This window comes from Mytilus californianus, unplaced genomic scaffold (genome assembly GCF_021869535.1).
Source record: "Mytilus californianus isolate M0D057914Y unplaced genomic scaffold, xbMytCali1.0.p SCAF_2, whole genome shotgun sequence".
Taxonomy (NCBI): domain Eukaryota; kingdom Metazoa; phylum Mollusca; class Bivalvia; order Mytilida; family Mytilidae; genus Mytilus; species Mytilus californianus.
The window spans coordinates 87,013,002-87,034,518 of record NW_026262668.1 but is presented as its reverse complement, the minus strand read 5'-3'; the positions used below and the strand labels follow the sequence as shown (position 1 = coordinate 87,034,518).

General features: G+C 31.0%; 1 protein-coding gene across 5 annotated transcripts; it reads left to right on the top strand.

Annotated features, from left to right (window-relative positions):
• The first annotated feature begins 4,830 nt into the window (after positions 1-4,830).
• On the top strand, positions 4,831-18,541 carry LOC127730366 (uncharacterized). Of its 5 annotated transcripts, none has more exons than XM_052238740.1 (5): positions 4,834-4,888; positions 10,340-10,472; positions 12,437-12,499; positions 13,629-13,884; positions 16,908-18,541. In XM_052238740.1, exons 4-5 carry the CDS (start codon positions 13,709-13,711, stop codon positions 18,322-18,324), a joined length of 1,593 nt encoding a protein of 530 aa, XP_052094700.1. In that variant the 5' UTR covers positions 4,834-4,888; positions 10,340-10,472; positions 12,437-12,499; positions 13,629-13,708; the 3' UTR covers positions 18,325-18,541. The 5 variants fall into 5 exon arrangements, with proteins under 5 accessions (XP_052094703.1, XP_052094700.1, XP_052094701.1 ...); XM_052238741.1 differs by lacking the exon at positions 4,834-4,888 and adding an exon at positions 8,956-9,078; XM_052238743.1 differs by lacking the exon at positions 10,340-10,472 and having other exon boundaries at positions 4,831-4,888.
• Positions 18,542-21,517: the final 2,976 nt, after the last annotated feature.

The following is a 21,517-nucleotide window of genomic DNA, read 5'->3' as shown; positions in this document are numbered from 1 at the left end:
AACAAGGAATTTTTTGAAAACTCAAAAACTCAATTTTTTTCTCACTATCTTTCTTAACAAGTTTTTATTTTTTGTTTCCATTAAATTTACAATCAAACAATTTAAAGAAAATCGACATCAGATTAGTTTCAAATACTTATGATGTTCAACAACCTTGTCATATATATCACTTAATGACTCGACCTCAACATATACCACGAAGCTGTAAATAGCAAGCTATTCCAACAGCTCATCCATACCACTCTTTGAATAGTAATTGACCCCTCGAGCATCCAAGTAATTTTTGAGGTCTACTCATAGAAATGATACTTTTGATTCATAATTGATTACGCAAAATATATTCAGAATGTATGGGTCATAAGGATTGAAATTGCAACCCTAATAACTTGATAAGTAATTTTTAAAAGTATGTAAAACTATATACATGTATTGCAATGTGGCACAGTTAATAAATTTTATACATATTAGCGAAGTCGAAATGAACTATGAAGTGTGTTTGTAAACCTTTTTCTGAAGCCTGAGGTGGCATGTTACACGTCAAAATTGGTCAATCATTGAAAACAAAATTGATTCTTTTAAAAGATAAAAGATTTATTCCAATTGCCGTGTGTATTTAATCATAGAAAACGGAGATCAAAGTGTAATATTTTCAAGCCATAAATGATGATTGCTAATTCAGGATTATGCTACGGGGATTTGTATTTAGAATCTATTCCCTCGTTTTCCCTTTTATTCGAATTCATAATTAAAAACTTTTCCTTTAAATTTATAGCGCTTAGTGAAATCAGACAAAATAACGATCATAAACATTATGTAGATTAAAATCAAATGAAAATAATTATGAATTATACTAGTAATAAATTCCCCCTCCTGGAAGAAGGCTTAAAATCTAAAAAATTGTCTTACACATTATACCTTCCAGCATGAAATATTTCAATGAATCGCCTGCTCAGGGATTCATTTATTTGTATTAGTATATCTATTTATTATTTTTATTTTATTTTGATGTTTGTTTTTGTATGGGATGCCGTTGGTGTGTTTAATTAAATTATTTTGGACCCCCCTTTTAGTTATCAATTTTGACCAAGTTTACTTAGCAAATTAGGTTACAAGAAGTATAAATTTATGGTCAATCCGTTTTATTTTATTGTGTTTAGAATCAGTAAAACATTTAAATTGACATGAATACAGCTACAGGGAAAACGGTACTATTTATTCTGCCTTAGGCGACAATACTAACATTTTCTAAATTTACCACTTTTTATAATAAAAACCCCGATAAAACAGTTATGTGTGGTGTTAGTACTTTATTATTCTGTTTTGAAAATTGAAGCCAAATAGTATCATGACCAACTTCCAATGGAGCTTGTTAATGTTATCCATGCCCACCGTCATTTTACACCAAATTTATGAAATTTTTGAAGTCTTTTCGAATAATTCTCTAGAAAATATTTCAATAGGTTTCAAAATTTATATTGTAAATATACACACTGCAGTTATTCATAGATAAATAAAAAATATATTGTACCCTAACATCCAATCACAGTGCTCCTAAGTTGACTTCCTTCACCTGCCTTGGGTACACAAAAGACCAACCTAATGCTGGGAAAATGTAATAGTACCGTTTTCCCTATACTGTGACATAAAGATATAAAGAATTCTTTTGACACCATTAATGCAATACTGGGTTATTGTGAAAACCTTGGCTATAATAAATACTTGTATGTTCCCATTACTTAAAGAAACATGGATCATTTAATGTCCCCACCCCTACATGCTGGTTTACCTCTTTCTCTACTTCTTTCAGATAAGGCTAAATAAACAACCTGTATCCAATCATATCTTATCTTATTTAAAAAGAATAATAAACAGTTCCATTTAAACAGATAAAAATAACAGTTCCATTCAATTTGTATTCATTTCATCCAAAATTTACAACATAAGCACAAACTCAAGATTTTTCATACTAATCTCCATTCCATGCTTTAGTATATGCCATATTGTGGTTCAAAATTTCAGAGCTTGTTATAAAATCCATTATTCTGTCTTGAGATGATGAGAACAAAGATATTAGACACTAATTCAACATTAAATATGCAAAATACTCAGCTGTAAAGTTGCCTTTGTTGCCTGTATTAATCTATGAAAAAGCTGAATTATGTCCCTTGGGAGTATTAATTTCCAACAAAAGTCCTTTCAAACAGTAGAAAATGAAAAATTATATATGCCTGATATAATAAAAGATAGAAACTACAAAATGAAGCACTATTGAATTATTTGCTGCATGAATTGCCAATAATATGACCAATTCTTTACACAGGAGAGTATAAATTCTATCTAAATTTAGCCTCAAGTGGGCCTCTTTTTTTCTTAGATGGACAATTTTAACACTGAAAATGCTTCTAGTATGACCAAATGTTGCCTTACTCCATAAACAGTACAAACTTAACCAGACAATTTCCCATTTGAATAGATTATGTCTACAGAAATACCCAAGTGATACATTTAGGGAATTACACAGCAAAAAAGGCAATTATTTCAGTTAAAAATATTTGTCGCGACTTGAATTCTGGTGTTTCCAATTGAATTAATCATTGCGAAAGGTGAAAACAAATACAAAAGAACTATAGTTTGGTGCATTTTATACAATATAGTTAATATTGAAATCCTAGAATAAAGATTTATATCAGTACCCATGAATTTGACTTATTATGATGACTCAGCACTTTTCTCAACACAGTATTGTTCTCAGTGAAAAAATTCTATTCTTTGTGATAAAAATCAAATGTACTAACCAAAAGCTTCAAAATAGTATACTTTAACTGAAGTCGGATTGATTTTGATTTCCCTTGCTATCTTCGGTATAGGGAAAACGGTACTATTTATTCTGCCTTAGGCGACAATACTAACATTTTCTAAATTTACCACTTTTTATAATAAAAACCCCGATAAAACAGTTATGTGTGGTGTTAGTACTTTATTATTCTGTTTTGAAAATTGAAGCCAAATAGTATCATGACCAACTTCCAATGTAGCTTGTTAATGTTATCCATGCCCACCGTCATTTTACACCAAATTTATGAAACTTTTGAAGTCTTTTCGAATAATTCTCTAGAAAATATTTCAATAGGTTTCAAAATTTATATTGTAAATATACACACTGCAGTTATTCATAGATAAATAAAAAAATATATAGTACCCTAACATCCAATCACAGTGCTCCTAAGTTGACTTCCTTCACCTGCCTTGGGTACACAAAAGACCAACCTAATGCTGGGAAAATGTAATAGTACCGTTTTCCCTACAGCTCTTAGTGGCTCGTATATATAATTAGTTCTAGATTGCTCTGACGTAAAACGGCCGTTTTATGACTTGCTGAATTTATATATTACATAGTCTTTCCTAATAAAGATGAGGTTCACGCGGGAAAAGTAATAGACGCCTGTTCTTCTGAGATGCAAAAGTTTTGCAACGTCACAAATAATACGAAACATTGGGGTGGATTTCAATAATGATCCTGAACAAAAATGCATTTTTCTTAAATCCATTAGTATAAACGGACACACAGTTTCTCAATCCGAAATCAACACTGACTTTCACTGAAAAAGCAGATTTGATCCAAAATATGCTTTAAGCTAACAAATTAACATGAATGTTCCTTTTGCAAAAAAACTGAAACACCATATAGTTTTATTACTACATTTTGATTTTTACATGAACTTGTGAGTCTTATTCCCTAAGATTATACTAAAGCAGAAATGCTCATACACTTCTCAGGAATCCTATAAAGCTTGTTTAAAACAAGTGTATTCCATTGTGTCTGTTCTGGAAGTGAAACTGAAAAAAAAAAACCTACGAAAACTATCAAACACGAAATATAAAACAAGGCTATGCTAGATTGATAAATAAACTGATAATTAGTAAGATTTCTGCTATGCTAAACAACCTTTAATGGACGTATGAAATTTATAAAATGTTCAATTCATTTTTTTCAGGACTGGGTCGATACCGCTGCTGTTGGGCTTTCAGCTTAGTATTTTGTATACTTCGATACTGATATGATTTTTAGCAAACCTGTCTAAAATAAATAAATGTATAAATAAAAATTACAAAGAACTAAGCTTTTAACTCCCGCAGGCAAAGTTGGCCTTAAGTAGTTTGTGCTATATGTTTAGGTCCTTTTTGGTCGAATAGCTCTTTAACTGTTTCGGTTCTTATACATCCTTAGCTTTAGACTATTTGGCTTTGAGTGTTCCTGATGTAAATCAAGAAAAACGTTTTGTACGCATGAAATTTATAAAGTGATGATTTGAATTTTTACTTGGGGGTACAAAATTATTTCTTGAAGTTATGAAGATAGTAATTATATATATATATATAAGTAGCCCCAACATTATTTAATTTGTGTATTTATGTATTTTTTGTTTTTTTAACGGGAAATGGTGGGATTTGTGAGTTTGAAAAACAAAATTAAAAATTGACAGGAAAAAACGGGCTGATTAACACTTTTCTTATATCTGCTATCTAATTAGCTAAAAGTGTCCTAACTAGGTCCTAAAAATATTTCTGTTCTCTCAATTTTAATTTCTAAAAATATCTCATCTGACGTAGGCAGACATGATCTATATAATATAATTGTATAAACATGATACACTCTTATCTACATCTTTAAAATTTCCATTTAGTGTAAATGTAATTGAACAACAATGCAGTGTACAAAACAAGACTAGAATCCCGTTACGGATAAAACAACAAATGTCTTAAACTAAGTAAAAGGTCTCCATTCCAAAAATCCTTTCTACAAAATACGTCGTCTAGTACACACTGCCTAAGATTATACGTGTGCAATATTTGTTCTTGAACTTCCCTTATATCATATGTTCGCAAGGTAAGGGAAAATTGAAAAATAATATCATATATTAGATGAAATATGTACTGTACTGTCATGTAATTTTGTTTATTGTTTATTGTTATTTTTTATGTAGAGAAATAATACGGTTCCGTTTATCTGGATTTATTGCCATTCTTATAGCAATTGAATTTGTACAATGTTTTAAGTATGAAAAATTATAAAAGTTTGTGTATATCACAAACACATGTTAAAATTCAGGCACAAACAGACGTGATAATCAATCAATGATTTTGTATGAACAAAGTGTAAACAAAGGCATCGGACTATTTGTTTTCCTTCGGAATGCTAACCACGTACCATAGTTATATTTTAAGTTATTAAATTTTGAACAAATTTTAATCTAGCTGCTGATATGAACGTTGGTACTAAATGAAATTATTTCGAATTCAATGATACATGAATATCAATTATGTGGTCATTTTTATAAATTTACTGTTTGCAAAAGTATGAATTATTCGAAATACTAAGGACTTTCTAATCCCAAGCATAGACATTCTTAGCCGTATTTGGCACAACTTTTTGAAATTTTGGTCCTCAATGCTCTTCAACTTTATACTTGTTTGGTTTTCTAACTATTTTGATCTGAGCGTCACTGATGAGTCTTATGTAGACGAAACGCGCATCTGGCGTATCAAATTATAAGCCTGATACCTTTGATAACTATTTACGGAATAGCAATAGAGACGGTGATGGTCTATGCAAATGCAAATTTCAATGCAAATTCTAATTGGATAAATAAGAAAGGCAAATCATCATATTCCTTTTTACTACCAATTCTTCCTTAATTTTATTTCATTTGTGTTGACATGAAGTGGGATTAATCCAAACAGGAAATTAGTGTAGTACACATACATGTTCAATTGAAAAGCTCAAGTTCAAAACTTGTAAAGTTTTGTAACGTAATTTAATGCAAATTCTCTTGATTTTAGTTTGGTGATCATTTATTCATAATATACATGTAGTTAAATATTGTTAAACTTCTTGTATTATAATGTATGACTTTAAAGCGCAATTATGTTTGGATAAACATTAGAACATACTCACCCCTTCTCGTCCAATAGAAAATCAGTTTTTTTCCTTCTAATTTTCATAGTACATGGCTTTCTATGCACTATAAGATGCCATACATGAAAGACATTTCATTGTAGATTAATTATGAAAGTGAACTCTTAATAACTACACTAATGAAGTGTACAATCCCCTGAGGCATTTTCCATAGGAAAACAGCCTACTGATTAAAGATGGAAGAGAATAGAATTATAAAAAAAAAAAAAAACATTTTGAAAATTGCAATTGATTACAATGGTGCATATATGGAACAAAAAGAAAATAAAATGAAATGGGGGCAAAGGTGTAGGTAAAGTTATCTTTAAATTAATGTTAATACTAGACCCAAAGAAAACAATGTCAGACTGCTGATATATATAGCAAAGGAACTTTTTCGAAGAAAAAAAAAACATGTACATTCATCAATAAAAAGTAAGTATCTGATGTTGAATGATCGTAATTCTAATATATATTGAGTGAGTTTTATAATTTCCAAAAATATACAAATTTCAAAAAGCTGATTTATATAACATTGCATGCTTTTTATAATCAAGAAATCTAAGATATATAAGTATTAAATTTTACCTGAAGCAGAAGAAAAACTCAATGTTTGAACAATTTATCCTTTTTGTCTTTTTATTTTCCAAGGCCATTATCAATATGCATCACATTACGTTTTTTTTTTTCCGGTTGTTACTTTTTAATGCAGATTTCAATATTATTTTTCACTCCTTTAATTCTTATCGTAAATTTCCTAAAAGACAGCGAAGAAGTCAGATTTAAAGGAGTTTTTTTTCACCATTTTATTTTATACAGAAATAACACACTCTTTACTTTTGAATTTACCGTAATCATTTTGGTAATGCTGAACTATTTTGCTAGATACTCAAAACGATTTGCTAAACTGAACAACATGAATACGGTACAATTAAACAATTCTACAAAATTAGCAGCAATCATTTTTTTTCTTCAAATTACTCCTACTTAATCAACGGATTTTATCTTTGTAATTTCATACAAATGAATATCAACGGACGGAGTCCTCGATAAATCGAATGACGACATGATATCATATGTAAACATGTTTTTCGGTTTTTATGAAATATCCGAAATGCATGTAAAATCCACCAATGGACATTGAAATATGAAGTCAGTTAGAAACGGAGAAAGCCAAAAAAAAATCAATGATGTCACATTGTGTATCGAACAAATGTACGGCGTTATCTAGTCCGGGAGTCAAAGCAAATACCTGTAAAATTTGAACTTAATGTAATGATTTAACGAATTAAAATGTTCTACGAATTACAAATTTCTATCAAGGTGTATGCAGATTTTGGCAAAACCACGAAATCACATATCCGCGAAAAGGCAAGTTTTCCGCAATCCTTGAAAATTGGTACCCATGAAAATATATGAATCCACAGTATTAGCGCAAAAAACAGATCAAGTTCGAAAATTGGTGGCGTCAAGTATACCGGTCTAGAGTTATGTCACTTTACAAATGGAAAAATTGCTGAATTTTTCGTTTCCGTTCTCTAACGTAAGTTTGTCTCAACCAAATGTTATGAAAATTATACACAATGATTATTACCACAACACTCGATGAAGTACAAATTTGGGTAGCATCACTTTTACTGTTCTTGAGTTATGTCCCTTTGTAACGTTATATGCACGCGGGGGCATCATTTGTGTCCCCTGGACACATTCCCAATTTATTTGTATTCTTGTTCATCATTTTTGCTTATGTACTTTGTCTATAGAGTGTCTGTGTGCTTTTTTGTTTGTCTTTGTTGACATAGTTGTTTTTTATGGTGATTATGATTTCAACACAATGTTGACTTCTGTACCCCAATTTTTGACATTTGTATCTATTATGTCTGTTTGTTTTGCTCACACATTGTTGTCAATATAATGGAATTTTATAAGATTGTCATACAATTGAGAGGTTTAGCTAGCTATACACCAGGTTTAATCCACCATTTTCTACATAAGGAAATGCCTGTACCAAGTCAGGAGTATGACAGTTGTTTTCCATTCGTTTGATGTGTTTGAGCTTTTGATTTTGCCATTTGTTATATAAGGGACTTTCAATTTGGAATTTTCCTTGGAGTTTGGTATTTTTGATATTTTAATTTTTACCCAAAAATCCCCTTTAATTATATTTTGATTGGCTGAAAGTTTTTGTCTATCAGCTCATAGACATAATTTTGTCATGTGACCGTGACGTCATCAAGGTTTTTTCACGATTTACTCCTTAAAAATGGCCTTTAGAATTAAAATATAAGGAATGACTGTAATATTCTTTCTCTCTATTCGAAATAGCCTTAAAAATGTGGGGCACACTTTTAAATAAACTTCAGTCACTCAGTGTGCACCACATTTTTGATGAAATTTATTCATAGACAGAAAAACTATTACAGTCATTCCCTAAATAAACTATCTAATTCATGTATGATACCCATAAGCTTTATGCCCACATAACATTCATTGGAACCTATCGGTACTACAATAAATATGTAACTATATATGACTGGTCTTTCAAATACACCATATTTTCATATATCCCATGCACTCTATACGTAAACTTAGACTTGAAAATTATTACGCTCTGAAATTCAAAGGAACTCTCTAAAATGCCACTAAATGTTATGAAACTTATACACAATGATTATTACCACAACACTCCAAACTTTAAAACAATATAAATATTAAAATGCATCTTTTAAGATTAATTTTATAGCTATACTGTAAGTCAGTACCTTATGAGCAAAAGTAAACTCTTCGTTGAGCAGAATATTGGAAAATAGCGATTTAAGGTCTTTAGAATCAGACCATCCCAGCTGAAGCCGTTTTTGGTTACAAGTGATGTTTCCAAAGTACTGTTCAGTAGTTTCTTTGATATTATCTCTTAAGCATCTCCCATTTTTGTCAGTTAATTAACAGATTTTTGCTTTTATTTCGATCATTCTGGCTTCATATATTTTCAAATAAACATTTTTCTTTTTTTTTTTTTTATTCAACAACAGTATTGCACACGCTGTTAACAATTACTCCACTGACACAGCTATCTCAGTGAAGGTCCCTGTTTCATTAGTACCAGAAGTTCAGGGATTCTTCAGGTAGATAAACTGCATATTGTTAGTCGTTTACAAAATATTAATATAACATCAATAGATAAATAATGTTATTGATATTATAATAAAGTATTTATATTATCTGGCGTTTTTTTTTCGGAATTTCATAGTTCATCCGAGTTTGGGATGATTTATAACCTATTACCAGTTTCCATGGGTTTCCGGATAACTGTTTATTTTAATCAATATCGAAAAAGATTGTAATTAGCTTTTTCTACATCATTATTCAGGTAAGACAGTTATAATTTGAAGGATTAATAGTCATACGATAATCGAAAAACAATTGTGCTGTGTTTTTTGTAATGTATATACATCTTACCAGATTATATAAATATTGCAATGTCTATCATGCATCATAATTATATGAATACAAAATTAGATAATAAATTAGTTATTACACAAAGATAACATTACTAACCATGTTATCAGTTCATACAATTCAAATACACCTAAATATTTTTTCTAATATACCTTTTCTTTCATGGTTAAAAAATTTGTTTTGTAGAATGAGCCTATTTCTAAGCTCAGTTTTAAAAACAGAAAATACATTAATATTCTTTGTTCTAAACTCTGACAGATAGTGTATTTTGTGAATTGAAAACATAATCACTGTAAGAAAAAAATTAATATCATAGTATTCTATATCACTTATTTTGTAACCCCAAATCAAATTTTTTAGTGTTAAAATGTGTTTTCCAAGCTTTTTCTAACAGATTAAATATTTCTTTCCAAAATTTATCAAGAAAGTGGCATGTAATAAAAAAGTGTTCATAATCTTCTGTAATATTACAGTGATTACAGTCTGAGTTTTGGCATATTTTCCATTGTTTTAATAAAACTTTGTTTGGAAGAATAAAATGTAAGAGTTTCCATCTGAACATTTTTAATTTATTTTCTTTCAAATAATTATGAACAAATTTTAGTATATTTTGAGCTTTATTTTCTATGTTCTCAAAATTTAATAGTCTCTTCCATTTGTAAAAGCCAATTGGTATTTCTTTATCTTGCTCTAATAATATTTTGTAAATTTTACTTGTTTCTGATTTATTTATATTTTGTTTTAAGTTATCTTTGTCATAAATATACAAAACATTATCTGTTAGTACATTAGTTGTTCTTGAACAGTTTTCAGCTAATATATTAACCCATTCTTTTGGTATAGCTTTTTTTAATTTTAAAAATTCAGTAATCCAGTTTGTCTTTTTATTAAGCTTTTGTCTAATAAATCTTTCTGTTATATTTCCAGATTCATCAATGATATCATTTATGTATATTATGTTGCTATCTATCCAGTTTTGGAATAATAATGTCTTTTCCTGAGATTTTATCCACTGATTTCCCCAAATAACTTGTTGGCGGATTAGTCTGTAGTTTTTTGGGTATTTATTATTTTTATTATTATTTTTATTCTTAATCCAAACTTTGATTATATCAAGATAAAACTCTGGTAGTTTTTTTATATCTGGTATTGAATTTACACTGTTCAGATTCATTTGCAATATAAGAAGATTGTTTCCGAATTTGTTTAAATAAAATTTTGGTATTACTGTCCAGTTTAAAAATTGCTCTGCATTTAATCTTTTAATCCAACCTATTTTTATTGTTTCTATGTATTTCTCTAAATTAATCATTTTTAATCCCCCATTTAATTTGTCGTAACTTTGTACAGAACGTTTAACCTTTTCCGTTTTGTTATTCCATAAAAATTCATATATCATTTTTTTAAACTGGTTTAAATACTCTTTATCTATGGTTGAGACAGATGCTAAAAATGTAATATTAGGAATAATTAATGATTTAGTAACTGTGATCTTTCCTATCATGGTTAAGTTTCTCTTTTTCCAATTAAGAATAATTTTTACTGATTTTTCTAAAAGTTTTTCAGCATTTAATCTTTGACACTCTTTTTTATTATGACCAAAATATATACCTAGGCTTTTTACAGGTATATTTGTCCAGTTAATATTTTCATGTTCATCTTTGCAGTTTTTTTGTTTCCCAAGCCAAACACCCTCGGTTTTAGCTCTGTTTAATTTCAACCCTGACAATGTTCCAAATGTTTCAATCATATTAAGAGCTTTTGAAATATCTTGTTTTGTTCTAAGAAAAAGAGTTGTATCATCTGCTAGTTGACTAATTTTTAATGTGTGAGTTTTGCCATCAAGTTTAATTTCAAAGCCTTTGAGGTCGTGGTCTTGTCTGATCCTACATGCTAAAATTTCAACAGCAATTACAAAAATTATCGCACTGCATGGGCACCCTTGCCTAATCCCACGAAAAATGCTTATAGGTTTTGAAATCCAACCATTGTTTATAACTGAGCTTTTAATATCAGTATATAGAACTTTAATCCATTTCAACATTGAACTTTTGAATCCAAATTTTTGCAAAGCTAAAAACATGAAATCCCACTCTAAAGAATCAAAAGCTTTTGAAAAATCTAAGAAAAGTAAAGCTCCCTCTATGTTAAATTTTTCTGCAAAATCAATGATATCTTGAATTTGTCTAATGTTATATCCAATATATCTATTTTTAACATACCCGTTTTGATCCCCATGAATAATTTGTGGTAATATTTTACTAATTCTTTGTGCTAATGACTGAGCTACAATCTTTGTATCTACATTTAATAATGTTATTGGCCTAAAGTTATCTAGAGAGAGAGGGTCATTTTTTTTATGTAGGAGGGAAATAACTCCTATTTTTTGTGAATTAGTTAACTCCCCTTTTTCAAATGAGAAATTGAATGTATTAACAGCAAATTCTTTCAGATCTTCCCAGAATATCTTGTAAAACTCTACACTTAACCCATCAATACCTGGGGCTTTATTAAGTTTCATTTTAAATAGAGATTCTGTGCATTCCTGGATACTTAATAGACCTTCCATACTTTCACTTTCTTTATTGGTTAATTTATGATCAATTTCTGTATTCATAATGTAATCTTTGATATAACTTCTGTTAGGGTTTGAACTTTTGTATATATCTTGATAAAATTCTCTTTCAAGTTGCAATATTTTTGTAGGATCTCTGTGTATCTCCCCATTTTTATCTTTAAGGGCTGTTATTGTTTTTTTTTGTTTGCCTAGCTTTTTCTAATCCTAAAAAGAACTTTGTATTTTTTTCCCCTTCTTCCACCCATTTAATTCTTGATCTAATTTGTGCCCCTTTAGTTTTCGATTCATATAAATTACTAAGTTTATTTTCTAATCTATTGATTTCTTCATTAAAATAGATAATAACATCTTCTTGGCATTTCATACTTATACATTCATTTAATTTTTTAAGTTTATTTTCTAAAATGTTTATATCTTTTACATTGTTATGTGCTTTCCTTTTACAGAATGCTATAGTATAGTCTCGCACCTCTGTTTTAAAAAGATCCCATTGAAGCCCAATATCATTGGTAAGTAATACTTTACATTCATACTGTTTTATAAGTTTCTTAATTATGTTTTGATACTCATTATTTTCTAAAACACTATTATTTATTTTAAAATATCCTTTTCCTTTTTGTTGTGATCTACATTTTATCATAAGAGATATTGCTTGATGATCTGTATGGGTTATAATGGCTGGTCTTATGTCTGTTGATTCTATTTGAGTTCGTATTTCAGGACAGGTTAAAAAGAAATCAATTCTTGATGCTTCATTGATGTTATTTTTCCTTCTCCAAGTAAATTGTATTTTTTTGCCATGTATTTCTTGCCATATATCACTTAACTTGTGTATTTTTATTAAAGATTTTAAACTGGGTACTGATTTTTTTTCTTTAAAGGACTTTTTTGACATATTGTGCTTATTATCTATATTAGTTAAGGTATCATTCATGTCTCCTCCTATAATGACCATTCCTAAGCTATTTTTAGTTATAACATCTTTAACTTTTTTAAAGAAGACATTTCTTTTTTGGGGTATATTTGGTGCATAAATATTTACCAAAGTATTTATACTGTCTTCAATTTCAATATTTAAAAGGATTAACCTGCCTTCCTCATCTTGAAATTTATCTATAAATTTACAATCTATCTCATTATTTATGAAGATTGAGACTCCTTTTGATTGTAAAGTCCCAAAGCTATGAAATTGTTGACCTTTAAATTCATATTCTAAATTTATTTTTAATTTGTCTGTAAAATGACTTTCTTGTAATAACAAAATGTTACATTTTTGATATTTCATCCACATATATAATCTTTGTCTTTTCTCTTTTGCACCAAGACCCTGACAATTTAAAGAACAAATATGTATTTTTTTTGTCATAATTTTCTTATTTAAATTGATATGTGTTTATATACTGGTATGTTAACATATTCAAGCTAATAAACTCCTGCATGACAATACAGATGCATATTTTAAATAAACTTAAATCTATGTAAAATATCTGTGCTATACATATTTTAGAACATAAATTAATACCTTCTATAAATGAACAATATCTTTTGTGTAAACATGTACTAAATTCTACAAGTGATATTAAACAATATAAAATTGTCTGCTTATATTCTTTTTGGTATGATATATTCATTTTTCAGAACAAGTCACGGGTATGTCAATCAACATATTCCTAAAAACTACAGATACATACAAAAAGTTGTAAAAAGACTACACTAAAATGAGTAGATTGTCAACTTCTAAAGTACTGTTTTCCTTACCCAATGAAAATGCGGATGAGGGTGCAAAAGGGATTTCTGATTTTGACAATGACCAATCAAGAGAAAGCAACGACCGCAACAATGGCAGCAAAAGTGACGATATTGATGTTGAAAAAGGAACCAATATAAATACTAGGTAAAGTAAACAGGAAAACGTTTTAGAGATTTTGTGGTATGCATACATATATAGTGTATCATGTAATACTGAATGAGCAATAGTTTTCTAATTATTGGTCGATTTATACTTTAATCGACCGGTGGAATATATTTTATACTCTACGTTTGGTTCATTATTCTCAGTTCTTCATTGGTAATAACTCAAATGTGACGTTAAATTTTCTTGCTTTCCACTGAAATTTCTATTATGGCGACACAAAAAAAAAGCGATCATACCTGATCATGGCTGAGGACGACGAATAAAAGATTTACAAATATATTTTTTTTCAGATCCTTGAAAATCAAAGATATTAATTTTTTCTACACATAGTTTTAACATTTTTAGAGCAGATTCCAATATCAAATCTCGTAAGGTAGATATTTTTGCACTCTCGACAGTTAAATTGAAAAAAAAAGCCCAAGCATCGCCTTTTAAATTGGAGAACTTAACTGTCTCGAAAAGAGAAATATCGTATCACACTCGATACAGGGGTAGAATCCATAAATGTGGCGTAAAAAAGGAGAACAAAAACGATGTTCAAAAGGTGTACAAAATTTACATATTGGTTTCTTCTGTTGCGTTACCGATTTAATTTAATAGTATAAACTCGTATGACACTTATTTTTGATTAAATATCCAGAGAGATAAAACGGGAGGGATATTTCAAGTGATGTCACTCAGACCCCCTAAAAAGTAAAGCACAACGAAGCAATACATTTCCGCGCATTGCGAATTGAATATATTTACAATTGAGCTAGATTTTATTACATATGAGTTCATTTTGCAAGTAACACCGGTAAAATATAAAAGATATTACGAATTGCGAAACAGGTTTGATGAGTCCATTCATTGGATGATAAAAATACTAGTTAGTTAAACATTTGTTCGTTACTATAGCACTGGCGACAAAAAAAAAAATATATGGGATCACCAACGATTTCTCATCACCAATGAACGACGGTAATTTGAATATGATATAGAACCAATCCTAGTGTTTTAATGCACGTAATTGTTAGTTGCAAAACCGCTTTGTTGGCGTTATTCAACATGACATACAGTGACTGTGTAAAATCATTGTAATCGATATCTAGTGACACTTATAGTTCTAACCTCTCTTTAGTACTGTCAGAATAGTCTGTCCTATTACAACTCTAATTTGTTCTACAACGGTTCTAGCCCGGAACTGTCCAAGCGTAGCGCTGCCAGAATCGTTTGTAGGACAGAACTGTCGGAATCGCTTCTGAGGTAGAACTATCAGAATCGGTTCTATGATGGAACTTCAACACGGTTTCAATGTAGACCTGTCAGGATCTGTTCTAGGGTAGAACTGTCAGAAAATGTTTAGGATAGAGAAGTTCTTAATGACGTAAATCAGAGCCGTTCTCTGATCTTTATTTAGAACAGTCCTGATCGCCAAGGAAGTCCGGGGAGAACACTTGATTTCTCCATAAGTCATAAGCTGATTTTAGATCTTGAAAGGATTAAACAATAAAACTCAATGGCCTTCATCTTTTCTTGGTTTAAAAATATTTTCCGTGGACTTAATGTTGTAAGATTTTGATGTACTAGTATATTAGTTCTGGTTTTTCTCCAAGTTTAGAATCAAACTTTTATTTGTATATTATAGTACAGGTAAAATAGTTCGATCATCATCATTTTCTCTGTCTGAATTAACCTAAAATTATTACATTGCACAATCTTATTTAATGGTAGATGTGGTTAAGTAATATTTAGTCATTTTAGTTAATACGCTCATAACAACCGGTTATAAAACTAAATAAAAGAAACCGAAACAATAATTTAAAAAAACATGGAACAAAACTAAATAATCAAAGAAAAATAACAATATCCTCGAATATTTTGTTGAAAATAATAAAGATAAATTTTAAATTGATAAATAAATACATAACGAAATTAAAACAAAATTTGAATTTAAAAATAAAGATACATAACCAAACAAAAAATAGATAAATAAATAAAGGCAAACAAGTAAACAAAGACATTTAAAAAAATAAAAAAAAATATTTGAATAAATAAACAGAGCTGTCACAAATGTTCAGACGCGCAGTCTACAAAAGACTCATCAATGACGCTCGAATCAAACAAGTTTAAAAGGCCAAATAAAGTACAAAGTTGAAGAGCATTGGGGACCCAAAATTCCATTCTAGTATTGAAACGTCAAAAAACAGTGCTAGGATAAAACAGGTTATGTCAGAAACTATTCCAAAGGTGTCAGAAGTTTAGAACAGTTATCCTTACAGAGACAAGAGGATTATAACCGTTTCCTACGCTAAAGATTAGTCGTTCGGTTAAAGAGCAACGTATGGGTTGCGTTTGCAAATTCATCCCTAATTCACCATCTATAAGAATTTGTATTAACATTTAAAGTTATTGTAAGTTAATTGCGAGTATCGAAGAATTAACAGTATTCTTTTTCCTCAGAAAATCGAATAGTGATCGTGTTATTTGAAAAGCCAGGTTATTTAACAACGTTGTTCCAAGACAATTACAATGAAATCGATACTTTCCCATGACATGTGCTATGGTTGATCATACATTTCTAGATTTTAAATAACTAGTTTTAATGTTGTTATGTACCCATGATTGACTTGATGTTTGTTCCATCTGTGGTTTATAAAAAAGACTTCAAATGCCGACCGATGAATGGAGTAAGACATACGGAAGGTGTATAACTTACATGTATGACTGATGATTTAACAGTTATTTTATCATATCAGACTATGGCAAATATATGTTGATAGGTTTAACTTTATACCGATGTTTTCTTGAATATACCTGGGTTTAACTGCAAAATGAATGTGCGCAAATGTAATGAAAAGCTACGCGCAAATGTAGGTTTTTTTTATGATCGATCAATTAACAGTAATCGGCACAATCTAATGCACCGCAAAGCAAAGAAAACAAATAGACAACTGCAAAATTAAGACTTAAGATGTCAATGCATCATTACTTGATTTGTAAATGCCTATTTGTCATTGTAGCGTTGGGCAAGTAATTGAAAAAATGGAACAGACGTTTAACCTGCCTTCAGAGTTAATGCAAAGAGCTCCATCAGCTATTACGATTCGGAACATGACTACGCCTAAAAGATATAATACCTATCCTAATTTGAAAAAAGACTTTGAGGAAGAAAAGCGTAGGAGGGAATACAAAATACAAGCTAGTGCTCCCGTTAGAGCAGACACTGATTTAATCAAGGGTGCTGACATCAACATTTTGGAAAAGGAGGGTTTATCATTACCATTTTCTGAAAACAATGACGAAACAGATGCTTACATGCAGCCGGTGTCTATAAAACAGCATATTGTAGATGTCTACGAGGAAGAATTTTTCGATGCTGTTGATTCGTTTGATAGTTTTCGTCATGATGAGGAAATAGATGACAACAAATCAATTTCAGAAGCTCTTGTCGTAAATGAAAGTCTTTGTATGGAATGTGTAAAGCCATTACAAGTTAATTCAAAGGAAGATGTACAAGCAGGTGATCACATTGCCTTTCCGGGAAGGATATATGACCACCATGCAGTTGTTGTGGCCGTGGAAACTAATACACGGACAGACAATGAAATTGATATTGAAATTGTACATGCTACAAATACTTCCGCTAAAGCGACATTCGCCAGTTTGCACCCTTTCGGTAACAAAGCGAGACTAAAAAAAGTCAAAGAAAGGGTGAATTTTAAAGACAGGAAAATGGTAGTTTACAAATATAGCCGCAAGATTAAACTATTTCCTCCTCACGAAATTGCTGAAAGAGCCAAATCAGAAGCAAATGCAGATTTAGAGGGCGGACAAGGACAATTTAAATATAACTTATTTAAAAATAATTGCGAGCACTTTGCAACATGGTGTGTTACAGGTAGAAAACGAAGCCTCCAGGAACGTAAATTTACTATGGTATTCTGGATGTTCCTTCGTTCTGGATTTCATGGAATAAGTGACGAAAATGAAAGGAACGAAAAAGAATATGAACATGGCATGCTTTGTTCCTCTTGCTATGAAAGAAACAAGTCAGTGTTAGGCGTTGAAAAAAGACAAATTCTTCAAAAGACTGATGTCAATATTGGCGATATCATTACGTACAGCTATTATAATTTATGGCATAACGCTGTAATTCTTGATGTAAATGGAAAGGAAGATAATTACACAACATGTAATATAGCACATTATGCTTATTGTGGTCCTTTCAAGCATCATACAATCGTAAAAGAAAAACTACTAATTCCTTTTGATGGATCAGTCAAAGTTATTATTTATCCAGCAACTAACTTTAATACGTATACCCCACAGGAGGTAGTGAAAAGAGCTGAAGAAAGACTTAATGAACAAGAATTTGCTTACTTTTCGAATGACTCAAGCCAGTTTGCTCGCTGGTGTAAATTAAAGCTTTATAAGTGATATTCATTTTTCACGATTTACTAATAATTTAGTTTTTTGTCTGAGATACAATTGTGCAATTACAACGGTGGTTATGTCGGGAGCTTCATATTTCAGAAGACAGATGAGACGGAAAACCCTCGTAGATTCTTTATAGTTGTGTTTTTGACGTACAAATGTCAATTGCGTTTGTTTTCATTTTCAGTGACTACATTTAATAAAAGATATGTTTTCATAAGTAAGTAATTTTTGTAAAAAAAAGTTGTATATCAGGGCAATTCGATAAGTTTACAAATTTTTCACTGAAACCTCTAGTCAGGATTGGTTTATAACAGAAACGTGTTTTATTCTGACATGTCACACTGAAGCGTGTACATTTTAATCAAATATACCAGGTTTATAATTTTTTACGACAGAAGTGCGTTTAGTCGACATAGGAATCATCAGTGGCGCTTGAATCAAAACAGTTGGAAAGAAAAATCAAATACAAAGTCGGAGAGCATTAGGAACCGAAAGAGCCGAAAAGTTATGCCCAATACGAATTAGAACAACTTTTCCCGGGGGTAGAAAAACCTTAGAGATTTGAATAATTCAGCATTTTATAAATAGTAAATGAAGGTATCAATTATATTTCATGTCAACACAAAAATGCTGACTACTTAGCTGGTGATACCCTCGGGAACGATTTGTCCACCAGAGTGGCATCGGCCCAGTGGTTGTAAAATATAACAGGCTAGACGCGCGTCTCGTCTTTATAGGTTCATTGAGGCGGTATAGTCAAAAGAGTTAGAGAGCCAAATCAAATACGAAGTTGAAGAGCATCAAAAACCGAAAGTTCAGAAAAGTTGTGCCACATAAGAATAATGCAATCTATTCCTGGGTGTAGAAAAGCCTTAGTGGTTCGAATAATTCATCATTTTATTATCAGTAAATTTACATAAAATTGACATATCAGTGATATTTTATGTCAAGACATATGCTGAGTAGTGGGCTGTTGAAGCCATCGGGGACGAATTAGCCACCAGCAGTTGATACGACCCAATGGTTGTTAAACTCATCAAACTCATGTATAAGCCTGAAGCATGTATAAATCTAGCACATTACACAAATGTAGACGGTCATTAGGGTCATAATTCTATTTTTGGTACATTCGTTATTTAGATCAACCCGTTCACGTTGGTTCGAACACCCTAGCACAACACGTAACAGTTAGTTCTGGTATCATAGAGTAACGCATACTTGTATCAGTAAGGTCATGTATCATTCAGTCAATCAGAATAAACGACATCCCTTACATTTGTAATTAGATCGTCTGTTCATGGAATTTAGAATAGAAATATATAAGGTGAAAGTGTCCGACTGGTTCGTGCAACTGACCCAATTTGCATCGTTTACCTATTTGCATAGATTCAGTGCGATTCTAACAGCTTATCGGTCATTGTTTTGATAGTCCATAATATATCTTTAGAAAGGCTGTTAAGTGTAATTGTCAATATGGCACAAATATTTGACCTTGTCGACCTCATTATAATGATTTTTTCATTATTTTATCATCTTTTCAGTAACTTTTATGTGTATTTTACCTTATCGTACATGACAAATATTAATGTAAGGAAACGTAGTATGATTTCAAATGAGACAACTATCCATTGAACGACAAAAGTGAAAAAAATGTGAACAATTACATGTACAATTACATCACCTTACGTCCTTCAAAAAAAAACCCATACCAAAAGTTAGCTAATGAGGCTCGTGATATGAACATGTGATACAATAAAAAGGTTAAACAATGGATAGGAATCGATGTAAATTTAAATTCGTGAGTTTTCCCCGAGCACTTTATTGCATTATTTTCTCTCCATTGACTAACCTAATCAGCACATATTCATAACCATAAAAAGTCTTATTATTGATCTATCGAAAGTTATCTAATCTTTGATTTCTACTTGCTAACAGGTGTTTTGAAAAAAAGGTCAATAAAGAAAATAAGTGGTATTCGATTTTAGCATAACAAAATCAAGAATATACCAATGGGACAATCAGAAACCGACAATTTCATGGCAAAGATAAAAAACGCAGAAAAACGATGATAAACACATCAGTCTACAAACGCTACACACAAAACAAAATGACTGACCAAAAAGAACCCTAGCAAAATCGGGGTTAATTCTTGATGTTGCTCATAGAAAAATACAAATTCGGTGATATCACAATTGAGGAAAAGAGGACGGGAATGTGGCTACCTCACTTGAAATATATCCGTGGTTATCTGCGATACAGATAACCCCACCAAAAACTAGGATGATCTCAGGTGCACCGGATGGTTATGCAAATCATACTCCACATGTTGCACCCGTCGTGTTGCTCATGTAAGTACAAACCCGGTAATAATCATAATTCGATAGGTCACATTCGCGGAAAAGAGGACGGGATTTTGGTTACGACAATTGTAACATATCCGTCGTCATCTGTGAAACAGATATTCCATAACGGTCAAACAAACCAACTCGCACTATAATTTTTTATGTTCAGTGGATCGTGAAATTGGGGTCAAAACTCTAGTTAAAATAAAAAAGATCATATCATAGGGAACATGTGTACTAAGTTTCAAGTTGATTGGACTTCAACTTCATCAAAAACTACCTTGACCAAAAACATTAACCTGAAGCGGGACAGACGGACGAACGGATGGACGGACGGACGAACAGACGGACAGACGAACGGACGAACGAACGGACGGACAGACCGAAAAACATAATGCCCCTAGTTGGGGCATAAAAACCAATTCAATAAATTGCTGGCTTATGGTTTTGATTTTGGTTTGTGACCCGGATTTATTTCAGTTTAATCGTTTTATGACTATTATACAGCGGTATACTGTTGCCTTTATTTATGTATTTACAATGGAATATAACTCCGAAACGACCTACATGAGAATCACGGCGTAATTTGTCGTTAACTGGGAATCGCTTACCCATCCGGAGTACATGAGTTCTACCTAGTGACGACAGGTCCATGTTTCCATATGTCTTTAGTTTTCAGTGCCAAGCAAATCAACAGGCCAACTGGTCGTTGCGTCAACAAATCAATGAGGCCTTGTTTCATTTTATGCCATTTCTGCAAGTCAACAAGTCAGAAAATCTTCAGGTGAGTCAATAAGCCATAATGCCGCCTTAGTCTTGTTCCAAAGGTCGATTTTTTCCGCAAATCGACA

Coding starts and splice junctions, on each gene's coding strand:
- LOC127730366 (XM_052238743.1), top strand. CDS start 13,709: ATGAGTAGATTGTCAACTTCTAAAGTACTGTTTTCCTTACCCAATGAA. Junction 13,885..16,907: donor GGAACCAATATAAATACTAG/GTAAAGTAAACA, acceptor TTGTCATTGTAG/CGTTGGGCAAGTAATTGAAA.